We start from the raw sequence: 13,234 nt of genomic DNA, 5'->3' as shown, positions 1-13,234 counted from the left end.
ATTTGCAGAATCAAGTTTTACATCAGGTGTAAATTTTTTGCCTGAAAACATAGATCATATAAAAGGTATTCAACGTTCAAATTATAATCATTCTAATCTATCCAAGCCCATTTGCGCCGTATAATACAGTGGTATGCATGTTTTAGTTGTAATGGAAAAATATATTCGATGTCGTTCCAAAGTTTAAAGATGCTCTTAGTGTAAAATGAACACTTACTTCAAATTTCTATGGCCGACCATTCATGTACTTCGCTGTGTTGTACCTCCCTAGACGTGATTTTATTCAGCAAATTTGCCACAACACGTATTTTACATGCATTTTTAATGGCGACGTTGTTTGCGCAATATTACCGGACTTGCCATATTACCGGCTTTTGTAATAGTCACCCTGTGTACCTGCCAGTGACTGTGAATTACTTTTAACTCTGTGAACTCAGTCAGTCTCCATTTGAAGGACGAATGTTACAATCTGTGGAATTTAAAGCAAACGGTCTTCACTTCGTGTTGCATTTTAACGGGTACGGGCTCCATAGAGGCTTACGAGCATTAACATCTAAAATGCGTAACGCATCTCACGTACCACGTTTCAAAGACTTGAGAAATGGATACCTAAGCCCTGATCGTACTGGTCGTTACTGTGTAGGTACTGATGTTCATCTAAGGAAATTGGATTAAAAGAAACAACCGGTATCTCCCATAGCACAAACTTTATTTTTAGCTCACCTGAGCACTTCGTGCTCAAAGGTGAGCTTTTGTGATCACCCTGTGTCAATCGTCCGTCGTCGTCCGTCCGTCCGTCCGTCGTCCGTAGTCAACAATTTGACTGTTAACATTCTAAAGGTCACATTTTTGACCCAATCTTAATGAAACTTGGTCAGAATGTTACCCTCAATAAAATCTTGGATGAGTTTGATATTGGATTATCTGGGGTCAAAAAGTAGGTCACCAGGTCAAATCAAAGGAAAAGCTTGTTAACACTCTAGAGGTCACAATTTTGGCCCAGTCAAAATGAAACTTGGACAGAATGTTACCCTCAATAAAATCATGAATGAGTTTAATATTGGATTATCTGGGGTCAAAAAGTAGGTCACAAGGTCTAATCAAAGGAAAAGCTTGTTAACACTCTAAACGTCACAATTTTGACCTAATCTTAATGAAACTTGGTCAGAATGTTATACTCAATAAAATCTTGGACGAGTTCGATATTGGGTCATCTGGATTCAAAAACTAGGTCACCAGGTCAAATCAAAGGAAAAGCTTATTAACACTGTAGAGGCCACATTTATGACTGTATCTTCATGAAACTTGGTCAGAATGTTAATATTGGTGATCTTTAGGACTAGTTTGAATCTGGGTCATGTCGGGTCAAAAACTAGGTCACCGGGTCAAATCAAAGGAAAAGCTAGTTAACACTCTAGAGGCCACATTTATGACCATATCTTAATGAAACTTGGTCAAAATGTTAATCTTGATAGTTTTTAGGTCAACTTTAAATCTGGGTGAGGTGGGGACAAAAACTAGGTCACTAGGTCAAATCAAAGGAAAAGCTTGTTAACACCTAGAGGCCACATTTATGGCTATATCTTCATGAAACTTAGTCAGAATTTTAAACTTGATGATCTTTAGGTTAGGTTTAAATCTGGGTCATGTCGATCAAAACTAGGTCACTAGGTCAAATCAAAGGAGAAGCTTGTTAACACTCTAGAGGCCACATTTATGACTGTATCTATATGAAACTTAGTGAGAATTTTAAACATGATGATCTTTAGGTCAAGTTCAAATCTGGTTCATGTCGGGTCAGAAACTAGGTCACGGGGTCAAATCAAATGAATAGCTAGTTAACACTTTAGAGGCCACATTTATGACTATGTCTTAATGAAACTTGGTCAGAATGTTAATCTTGATGATCTTTAGGTCAATAGGTCAGGTGAGCGATACAGGGCCTTCATGGCCCTCTTGTTTTCTTTCACTCAGCCATGTTAAACAAATCCTCACTCATAGAATTATGTCCATAATATTTAGCCTCAGGGTAGGATCTTACATAATTTTAATTTTCATTTGTATTAAAGTAATAAGGAAACCAAACTTTTTTCAACTCATCCAAGAGCCTCCGGTAACGCAGATAATTTCATGGGTAAAATATTAAGACTTTCAATCACTTTGATATGCAAATCTTGTTCCAACCTCATATCCATAATCTTGCATTCGGTTTAAATGATTTTGTCGGGCCTAAGGGATTAGTCTAAAAGAAAATAACCGTCGTAACCTTTTATGTTGTAGGCAACAGCTTTAAAATTTTGATGTTGATCAGAAAACAACCATTCGCCAAATTTTTTCGCGGTATCCGTTTCTTCGAAAGTGACATCTCTAGACCCGCAAGTTCTCCGTTCTCTACATTTTCGTTATTAACGAAACCTGAGTTGTTACATTTTCGCAACGGTTACCGCAATTCTTAAAGTATAAAGTATACGAAAGCTCTGGTAAACACTTATTTTGGTCGATTAAAAATTCTGGCGAAATCCTGGATAAGTTTAAAATTAATAATTACAAGGTATCTACAGTCAGAACATACGAATTTCCTACTTTGTATACCACTTTACCACATAACTTAATAAATGACAAACTAACTGCCCTAATTCAAAAGACTTTTGCCAGAGAGAATGCTACATTTCTCACTTGCAATTTTGATAATTTTTTTTTTACTAGCAATATTATCAAACATTATACAATGTGGACCTGACGAAGTTTGTAAAGCCCTTTCCTTTTTTATTAGCTCACCTGAGCAATATTCAGGTGAGATTTTGTGATCGCTCGATGACCGGCGTCAGTCATCTGTCTGTCTGCCGCCATTTAGCTTGCGTATGCGATAGAGGCTGTATTTTTCAACTTATCTTCATGAAATTTTGTCAAAATGGTAAACTTAATGAAATCTAGGCCGAGTTTGAAAATGGGTCATCTTTGGTCAAACACTAGGTCACTAGGTCAAATCAAAGAAAAACATTGTGCTTGCGATAGAAGCTATATTTTTCAACTGATCTTCAGGAATTTTGGTCGGAATGATTACCTTGATAAAATCAAGGCCAAGTTCGAAAATGGGTCGTCTGGGGTCAAAAAGTAGGTCAGTAGATCACTATGTCAAATCAAAGAAAAACCTTTTGTATGCGATAGAGGCTTTTTTTCCATTGAGCTTCATGAATTTTAATAAGAATGATTGCCTTTATAAAATCTAGGTCAAGTTCGAATATTGGTCATGTGGGGTAAAAAGCTAGGTCACTAGATCAAATCAAATCAAAATTTTGTGTATGCGATAGAGGCTGTATTTTTCAACTGATCTTCATGAATTTTTGTCAGAATGATTACCTTAATGAAATCTAGGCCGAGTTCGAAAATAAGTCATCTGGGTCAAAAACTAGGTCACAAGGTCAAATCAAAGACAAACCTTGTGTATGCGATAGAGGCTGTATTTTTCAAATGATCTTTATGAATTTTGGTTAGAATGATCGCCTTGATAAAATCTAGGTCAAGTTTGAATATGGGTAATTTGGGATAAAAAACTAGGTCAGTAGGTCAAATCAAAGAAAAACCTTGTGTATACAATAGGGGCTGCATTTTATACCGGACTTTCATGAAATTTGATCAGAATCTTCCTGAAACCTAGGATGATTTTGAATATGGGTCATCTAGGGTCAAAAACTAGGTCACCCGGTCAAATTAAAAAACAACCTTGTGTACGCAATAGGGGCTGTATTTTACACTGGATATTCATGAAATTTAGTCAGAATAATTGCCTTGATGAATTCTTGGTCAAATTAGAATATGGGTCATCTAAGTTCAAAAACTAGGCCACTATGTCAAATCAAGGGAAAACCTTGTATATGCGGTAGAGACTAATAATCTTGATCAGAATAATAGCCTTGATCAAATTAAGGTCAAGTTTGAATATTGGTCATTTGGGGTCAAAAACTAGGTCGCTAGGTCAAATAAAAGAAAAAATGTTTTGTATGTAATAGAGGTTGTATTGTTCAATTGAGGTTCATGAAAAATGGTCAGAATGATTGTCTTGATCAAATCTAGGTCAAGTTTGAATGTAGGTCATGTTTGCTCAAAACTAGGTCACTAGGTCAAATGGAAGGAAATACTTGTTTATACTTAAGAGACCACATGTTTACACTGTTATGGTGTGTTTCTCAGATGAGCGACCTAGGGCCATCTTTGCCCTCTTGTTGAACAACATTTACATCAGGTTTGGGAATGCAGTTTTAAGACAAGTAATTGGTATTCCCATGGAAACAAATTGTGAACCCCTTGTCGCAGATTTGTTTTTATATTGCTATGAATAAGACTTTATGCAGGCAGATATTATAACTGCATTTAATAGTACATCACGCTATCTGGATTATATTCTTAATATGGATAATCCGTTTTTTTGGTCAATTGATAAGTACCATTTATCTTAATTAAAACTAACAATTCGGATACTGATGCTTCATTTTTAGATTTACATCTCTCTATTTATGACAATATTATACATACGAAAATTTATGACAAGAGAGATGATTTTAATTTTAGTATTGTAAATTTTCCCCTTTTGGATGGGGATGTACGTCAGGCTACATCTTATAGGGTATATATTTCTTAATTAATTTGGTTTGCCAGAGAGTGTAGTCATGTGAAGCATTTCAATGAACGTAATCAATATAATACAAGTAAACTTCTTCAGCAAGGCTACCGTTATTACAAATTGCGTAAATATTTTGCTAAATTTTACTATCGTAATTCTGATTTAGTTTTAAAATTCAACAGTAATTTAAAGATACTTCTGCGAGAAGGTATTTCTAAACCCGTTTTTATGAGGATGTGGTTTACAGTTTCGTAAGATCTTGGGTCATGGTAATTTTCCAAATGTATTTGGTAAAATTATAAAACGTTTTATCAAAAGAGGTTACGACCCAACTGTTTTGAGACATACCGCATGTTTAGTGTTCAACCCGTTTACAGTTGGACACTACGCTTCCCTCTTTGATTGTGTCTGACGGAAGAGGGGGAGGATTCTATGATAAGCAGTTTTTAAATCCTACCAGGACTGAACTGTTTTGATATCTGTCCTCTGGCCTGTTTCGTCGGGCCCTTAAGGGTGTTCCTCTTGTTGCTCTATCTTCTGAAAAGGCATTGAGTACATACGTTTTTGATTCTTAAGGTTTGCTTTTTTTATATATTTATACACGAGCATTTTTGTGTTTTACAAGCCTACATGCCATGCCTTTTTGTTTCCATTACGTGTGTTAGAGATTCACCTGGATGGGATTACTTTTATTGACACTGTCCAGCGTCTTTGGAACATGGTGGGGGTAAGAGTAGGTTTGGGTGCGAAAGCTCCCCAGTGGTGTTTTTCCCACTGACCGTTCCAAGGCGGTGCCCCACTGTGTTCCTTTGTTTTGTTTGTTTGTCCTCATGTGTTGGCTTTGTGTGTGCGCGCGCGTGTGTCTGTGTACGTGTGCTTGTGGTGTGCACGTCTGCGTGCTGTGGGTTTCTTTTTGGGGAAACTGCGTTTTTGGTACTTGGCATTTCCTGATTGATTTTTGTCTTTGTTTTTTTTTTACATATAGACGCGCGTTTACTCTTTATCAATACATTCTGGACACACAGTATGGGCCACTACACAATGCGAAGTGTTACCATAGAATGACAATTTACAATTTTGACATTTTGAGCAAGATTTAGATACTTGTTGCAATTAGCAGTTTTACAATTATTTTTTTATCTTTTGGGTACATTTTCACACACAGATGATGATACAATGTATCGCTTGAGTGCAATTACATGCACCATGTTTAAATGCAATAAACGTACAAACAATGACTGTTCCATTTGGGTCGTTAGAAAGTCAATGTGTGCGTTAGATAACGCTTGAGTGCAATTACTATGTCTAAATACAATTCCCATATAAAAATGACTTATCCATAAGGTCATTTATAACCTTGCATTTAGGGCTCACGATGTGCAAAATGAAATACAAGGAAATAAAATAGATAGTTAATGATCTCATCCTTAAAATAGACCCACTCATGCGCACGAAAAATACGCTGACCATTAGAATCGTTTATTTGCGTGAACATATATGAAAAGTAAGTTCTAGATTACTTCATTCATGTATTCTACTAAAAATTAAAACTCTGTTGCATGAATAAAAATTGTGTTAGTATAAACTACTTCTATATAGATCTATCAATATAAAGAAGTAGAATACCTAGATAAATTACCGTTGTAGCTATGACTAGATATTTGTCTTATTCTAAAAGGAGAAAATATCTTTATCAATAATTGAAAACTCTATATCATAAGTTATTACAATTGTATTGTTTAATCTGATTTCCAATGTATATTTTGTCTTACACTTCAGGTTATCTTCCCCTCCAAGGATGAGCACCTGAAACTCAGGGTGCGCGATCGCGCCTTAAATTGATTATACAAGTCAGCTCTGTTTACATCCGGGAGATATTTTCTATTAATAGAACATTCTAACATCTGATGTCATTTTGAAATTGAACGTTTGATATAATTCTTACATAGAATTCAAAATGGCCGTAGCTTAAATGCAAATGAGTTACTATAAATAGTTATTAGGTCATCCAAGATGATACCCATTTGTTTACAAAAAAATCGTCGACTGTACAAATGATGTTGATTTCAGTCTAATATTAAAGTCTAGAGAAGCATCTTAATTGGTGTAACTATAAGGAGTAAATGTATAATATTAAACTATCTCTATATCAGAAGGTGCAATCAAAATTCAATATCATGTAAAATCTTTCAAAAAACTGGTACTTCATTTCACATATTTATACTGTGTCTACTTATTGATATATTTGTTTGTATGTTTGTAGTACTTTGATATCAACATATAGTACTATTTATACACAAAACATGCCTATTTTATATCTAAATGGATACTCGGTAAATATTTTTCATATTTTCTATTTCAAATTTTGACTAAATATCTATAGATAAAAAATCGGAAAAATAATATAGGAGATAGTTTTTAGCTCACCTGTCACATAGTGACAAGGTGAGCTTTTGTGATCACCCTTCGTCCGTCGTCCGTGCGTCCGTCCGTCCGTGCGTCCGTGCGTCAACAATTCCTTGTCTGCACGATAGTGGTTTCATTTATGATTTTATTTTAACCAAACTTGCACACAACTTGTATCACCATAAGGTCACGGTTCCTTTCTTGAACTGGCCAGATCCCAGTATGGGTTCCAGAGTTATGGCCCCTGAAAGGGCCAAAATAAGCTATTTTGACCTTGTCTGCACAATAGCAGCTTTATTTATGATTTGATTTTTACCAAACTTGCACACAACTTGTATCACCATAAGGTCACGGTTCCTTTCTTGAACTGGCCAGATCCCAGTATGGGTTCCAGAGTTATGGCCCCTGAAAGGGCCAAAATAAGCTATTTTGACCTTGTCTGCACAATAGCAGCTTTATTTATGATTTGATTTTTACCAAACTGGCACACGACTTGTATCACCACGAGATCTTGGTTCCTTTCTTGAACTGGCCAGATTCCATTATGGGTTCCAGAGTTATGGCCCCTTAAAGGGCCAGAATTAGCTATTTTGACCTTGTCTGCGCAATAGCAGCTTCATTTATGATTTGAATTTAACCAAACTTGCACACAACTTGTATCACCATAAGATATCGGTTCCTATCTTGAATTGGCCAGATTCCATTATGGGTTCCAGAGTGATGGCCCCTGAAAGGGCCAAAATTAGCTATTTTGACCTTGTCTGCACAATAGCAGCTTCATTTATGATTTGAATTTAATCAAACTTGCACAAAACTTGTGTCACCATAAGATCTCTGTTCTTTTCTTGATTTGGCCAGATCCCACAATGGGTTTCAGAGTTATGGCCCCTGAAAGGGCCAAAATTAGCTATTTTGACCTTGTTTGCACAATAGCAGCTTCATTTATGATTTGATTTTAACCAAACTTGCACACAACTTGTATCACCACAAGATCTTGCTTCCTTTCTTCAACTGGCCAGATTCCATCATGGGTTCCAGAGTTATGGCCCCTTAAAGGTCCAAAATTGGCTATTTTGGCTTTTGCAGCCATATAGAGACTTCATTTATGGTTTTATTTGATACAAACTTCCAAAATATCTTCAACAACAATAAATCTTGGATTCCATGACAAATCAGATCCAATCGTAGGTTCCAGAGTTATTTTATATCTGATTACCTCCCCTAATTGTAATCAAAATGGATTTATATCAGTAAGTACTTATAGGACTTATTTGAAATTTCATTATTGTTATTAGTTGGACAGAGACAATCCGGGTAGATAACTATGGACTGGTTTTATGTCAAATTACCTCCCTTTATTTCAAATTAAAATGGGTATATCTCCATAACTAATGAAGATACTGATCTGAAATTTCATTTATGTCAACAGATTTATTTGGCAGATCCTTCTTTTGTTCACTTACAATATTTATTTTTTTAATTACTTCCCTTTTACGTTACTATAAATAGCTTATTTTTAGTAACTTTTTTATTATTGGCCATAGGGAAAAACCGAGACCACTTTTCTGTGGTACAACATGGATGGTACCTCCAATTTTTAGGTGTATTTTGACATGTCTATACTTTGTAAGAATTTTTTTTTCTTTTTGGTTAAATTTCTTCCCTTTATTGTTCCTGTCCTTTGGACTTCGATATTTTACTGAGGACCTTCTTGTCCTCAAGTGCAATGATAACAGGTGAGCGATATAGGGCCATCATGGCCCTCTTGTTGTCATATTGTTATCATGATTTTGTTTAACTTCAATCAACATGAATACCAGGTAAATGTGTTTATGTTATTTTTGTGCAGTTAGAATGTTCTTTCAGGATCGTCTTCATATCAGAAATCAGATGCACATATTGGGGATGCAGGAACATACATGTGCATAGCTTCCTATCGGTATGAACCTTCTGTGATGAAAGTCTTCCACGTAGATATACCATGTGCGTAATATTTACTTTTGTTATTATTGTATTTTGTGCGAACTTACAAGTTATACACATTACCGAATTCATTTGTACATTAGTACTTATTATTACGTTATTAGAAATATCAAATAATGCAGCAGATTGACTCATTTTGATTTTATAAACATTAAGCTTGAAATTTGACCGATTAAAGTATTAATGTAACCCTCTTGAAATATTTGGAGTATTCTAACATGTCTTTAGTGCCACTACTATTAGCATTTAATGTAGGAATTATGTGCTTAGAAGAAAATCATGTAAATCACAGACAAAACATGTTGCTTCTGGTCAAACTTAAACATACAATAAATGATTATATACGGCCTTGATAACGATACAAGTTACTATGGACACGCTTGTAACTTGGATGAAAAACGAACTGTGCAAATGTATTTTAACGATTATATGCTAACATTAATATACATGATCTATATGGTGGCATATTTCTGCATACGATAACCAGATAAGTTTCGCAAAAATGTATCGAGTTTTCACGAAAGACAGATTTTTTTATCGCGAAAACATAAAAGCTTTTCACGAAAAGAACTGCATATATTAAATGGAAAAAGACTGCGTTAGTGCCCACTACTGCGTAGGAAAACTAGATAAGTTTCGCGAAAATGGACTAAACTTTAAAGTGTTCGTGAAAATAAAATGTTTTCGCGAAAATATTCTTTTATTTTCACGAAAACTTTGTTTTTCATGAAAATTTGGCAAAACTTATCTGGTTTTCTTATGCAGAAGTGGGCACTAACACAAATTTATCCACTTAATATTTGCAGTTCCTTTCGAGAAACGCTTTTATGTTTTCGCGAAAAGCTTATATGTTTTCGAGAAATTATTTATGTTTTTCTTGAAAACTCGATACATTTTCGCGAAACTTATCTGGTTATCGTATGCAGAAATATGCCACCATAATGATCAATTCATTCTACACCAACATAGTTTTAAATATTATTGTAACATTAAAGGGCAGTCGGAGACATGTAATTTCGACGATGGCTCGTTGTGTGGATGGACAGATTATGGGTCTAGTATTTCCTGGAGTCTACAATATGGTAGAACACAATCGATTGATAGAGAACAGAGGAACGATCATACACTTGGAACGTGTAAATATTTACAGATAAAATACCGGTTACATGTCTAACTCACCTGATCACGAAGTGCTCAATGTGAGCTTTTGTGAGAGCCCTGTGTCCGTCGTCCGTCGTGGTCGTCCGCCTTGTCAACAATTTGACTCTTAATACTATAGAGGTCACAATTTTGGTCCAATCTTAATGAAACTTGGTCAGAGTGTTACCCTTAATAAAACCTTGGACGTGTTGATATTGGGTCGTCAGGGGTTAAAAACTAGGTCACAAGATCAGATCAAAAGAAAAGCTTGTTAACACTCTAGAAGCCGCATTTATGACTGTATCTTCATGAAACTTAGAGGGAATGTTAATCTGGATGATTTTAGGTCAAGGTTGAATCTGGGTCACATGGGATCAAAAACTAACTCACTGGATCAAATCAAAGGAAAAGCTTGTTAACACTATAGAGGCCACATATATGACTGTGTCTTAATAAAATTTACCAAAATGTTAACCATGATGATATTAGGATGAAGTTTTATTCTGGATTATGTGGGGTCAAAAACTAGGTTACCAGGTCAAATCAAAGAAAAAGCTAGTTAACACATTAGAGGCCACATTCATGACCATGTCTAAATGAGACTTTGTCAGAATGTTAATCTAAATGATCTTTAGGTCAAGTTCAAATCTTGGGTAAAAAACCAGGCCATCGGGTCAAATCAAAGGGAAAGCTTGTTAACACTCTAGATATCACACTTTTGACTATATTTTTATGAAACTTGGTCGGAATGTTAACCTTGATGATCTTTCAGTCCAGTTCTTAATTTGGTCATGTGGAATGTGACCTATTGACCTACGTTTTTGTTTTTTAAGATACAGCTATGAAATTTGGATGACATGTACAGTTTTGCACATCGATCTTATATTTGACTTCAGTGACCATGAATGTGACCTTCTGACCTTCTTGCCTGTTTTTAAAGATTCAGCCTGGAAATTTGGGTGACATTTACAGTTAAGCACACCGATCTTAAAACCGACTTTCAGTGACCATGAATGTGACCTACTGACCTACCTTCTTGTTTAAGATACTGCCTTGAAATTTAAATGACATGTACAGTTTTGCAGACTGATTTTAAAACTGAATTTCAGTGATCTACTGACCTACTTTCTTGGTTTTTTTTCAGGTACAGGCTTGAAATTTGGATGGCATTTACAGTTTTGTACACTGATCCTAAAAATTACTTTTAGGGACCATAAGCCTGACCTGCTGACCTACTTTTTAATATTTTAGCAACAGTTTGCAATTTGAGACATGTAGCTCATATTACTCGGATGAGCGATCCAGGGTCATCATGACCGTCTTATTTTTAAACTTATCTCACAAATTAACAACTATTAAAAAGGTGTTTTAATACTATTGCACTTCATCATCGTAGGTCTGTTACATGTAATTCGCGTTTGTTTAAAGTCCAACGCTGTTTTCCGTTCTACATTCTTTTAATGTCGTATTTCATTTTTCTGTCAAAGCTCCAATGTCGTTTTCTACTCGACATGCATTTTTTCTGGATATCGTATGTCATATGCCGCCTGCTGAACGGCATTATAATTTACTTTGAATGTCGTATGTTTAGCCAACTTCAGACAGCTTTTAGACAATGTCGACATACTTCATTTACCTAAGACGTTCTTCTAAACTTCTACAGCAGACGGCGGGTATATGCAGGTTGATGCAACTTCGCAAAGAGATGATGATAGAACAGCTCTTCTCACGTCACATGATTTTCCCGCTGGTCGTACGGTTTGCTTTGAATTTTGGTATCGGATATCTGGAGAAGGACAAGGAAGGTTATCTGTGAATTTGAAGGTATTTGTCAGTTTGTATTGAATACTGTTTTCGGTCTCCTAAATATTTCACAGTATATCTATATTTACGGAACCACTATTATTTGTCATGTTTGTTTTATAAAGCATAGAATCAATCTAATAAACCAAGTTAAAAGTATGTATAAAATGACATTTGTTTAATATATTTCAATTGAATCGTGTTGTTTCTCCTGGACTCATGTTAAAACATGCGGTAACCAATTATATGAAGAAAAGTCTTGTTGGTTTCCCATAACTGTGTACGTTCAGTATTAAATAATCATGTACTAAAATAATTGTGGTAAGCATAACCGTGCAATACTGTGATCTTAATGACTGTTTTGATCGGATCATATATGATTGTTTTCTGTGTTTCTTTTAGGACAAGTGTTTGAGTAAGGAAACGGAATTGTTAAAATTCACTGAGGACCAGGGTCGAAAGTGGAACAAGGCAACTGTCACTGTATTACAAACTTTTGTTCCAAATGACTACAACATAATCCTAAAAGCTGACATTCGACGCTCATTCAATGGTACCATGGCTATAGATGATGTAAAAATCAGTAAGGGAAACTGTCTAGGTATAACCTCATGTATTGCATTAACTTCAAACACGTTTTGCCTTGTAAACAATGATAATAAACATGTGTGTACATTAAAATGATATATAAATAGACAAGAGTATAAACAGATTATGTTGTGGTAAATACTAATACTAATAAATGTTTTGTAGAACTTGTAGTATTTCAGATATCAGCTAAAAGCTTGATCACAGTCTTTAATGCATAACATATATAAACCCTTACGTTTTATGAAAGGTTTAAACAGATAGAAACAAACTAATTGCGAAGGCTTACTATACCTTACTCTCTTACATGTACAGGTTTAAAAAGGTCATGATATTGAAACAAATATTGTCTTTATAAAACTGTGTTCTACTTCTGTATAAACCCGCTTTGAACTTATATTTATTCTTATATTTCAGATTGAGAAAAAACACTGTTCAAACAAAATCATGCATTCAAGAAAATAGACTCTTCAAATTGCCTTTCAAGACGACTGATTACATTTCAGTAAATGACTTTATGCCGTACAATTAGTTCGTTGTTTTTAAACGTTCACTAGCAAATAGTTTTAATCAAAATATGCCTCCATCGAAAATACAAATTTTGAATTCGATTATTGGAAATACCTCGGCTGAAATGCATTTCCTTCAATGTAGTACGTGTTACAGGTTTGGAAAAGTCACCTAGGCTGTACA

At 35.1% G+C, this 13,234-nt stretch overlaps 1 protein-coding gene across 4 annotated transcripts in view; it reads left to right on the top strand.

Moving 5' to 3' along the window:
- Positions 1-13,069, top strand: part of LOC123548466 (neurogenic locus Notch protein-like) — a 38,903-nt gene extending 25,834 nt beyond the window's left edge. For all 4 annotated transcript variants that reach the window (XM_053546385.1, XM_053546383.1, XM_053546384.1 and 1 more), the window contains 5 exons: positions 8,894-9,010; positions 10,006-10,146; positions 11,814-11,974; positions 12,356-12,554; positions 12,959-13,069. In XM_053546385.1, coding sequence (XP_053402360.1) covers positions 8,894-9,010; positions 10,006-10,146; positions 11,814-11,974; positions 12,356-12,554; positions 12,959-12,963 — 623 coding nt within the window. In that variant the 3' untranslated portion in view covers positions 12,964-13,069. The remainder of the gene's footprint in view (positions 1-8,893; positions 9,011-10,005; positions 10,147-11,813; positions 11,975-12,355; positions 12,555-12,958) is intronic.
- The last annotated feature ends 165 nt before the right edge of the window (positions 13,070-13,234 follow it).

The sequence above is a fragment of the Mercenaria mercenaria genome, chromosome 6 (genome assembly GCF_021730395.1).
Source record: "Mercenaria mercenaria strain notata chromosome 6, MADL_Memer_1, whole genome shotgun sequence".
Classification (NCBI taxonomy): domain Eukaryota; kingdom Metazoa; phylum Mollusca; class Bivalvia; order Venerida; family Veneridae; genus Mercenaria; species Mercenaria mercenaria.
Note: the sequence above shows the minus strand (reverse complement) of the source record. Positions and strands in the feature narration are given on the sequence as shown.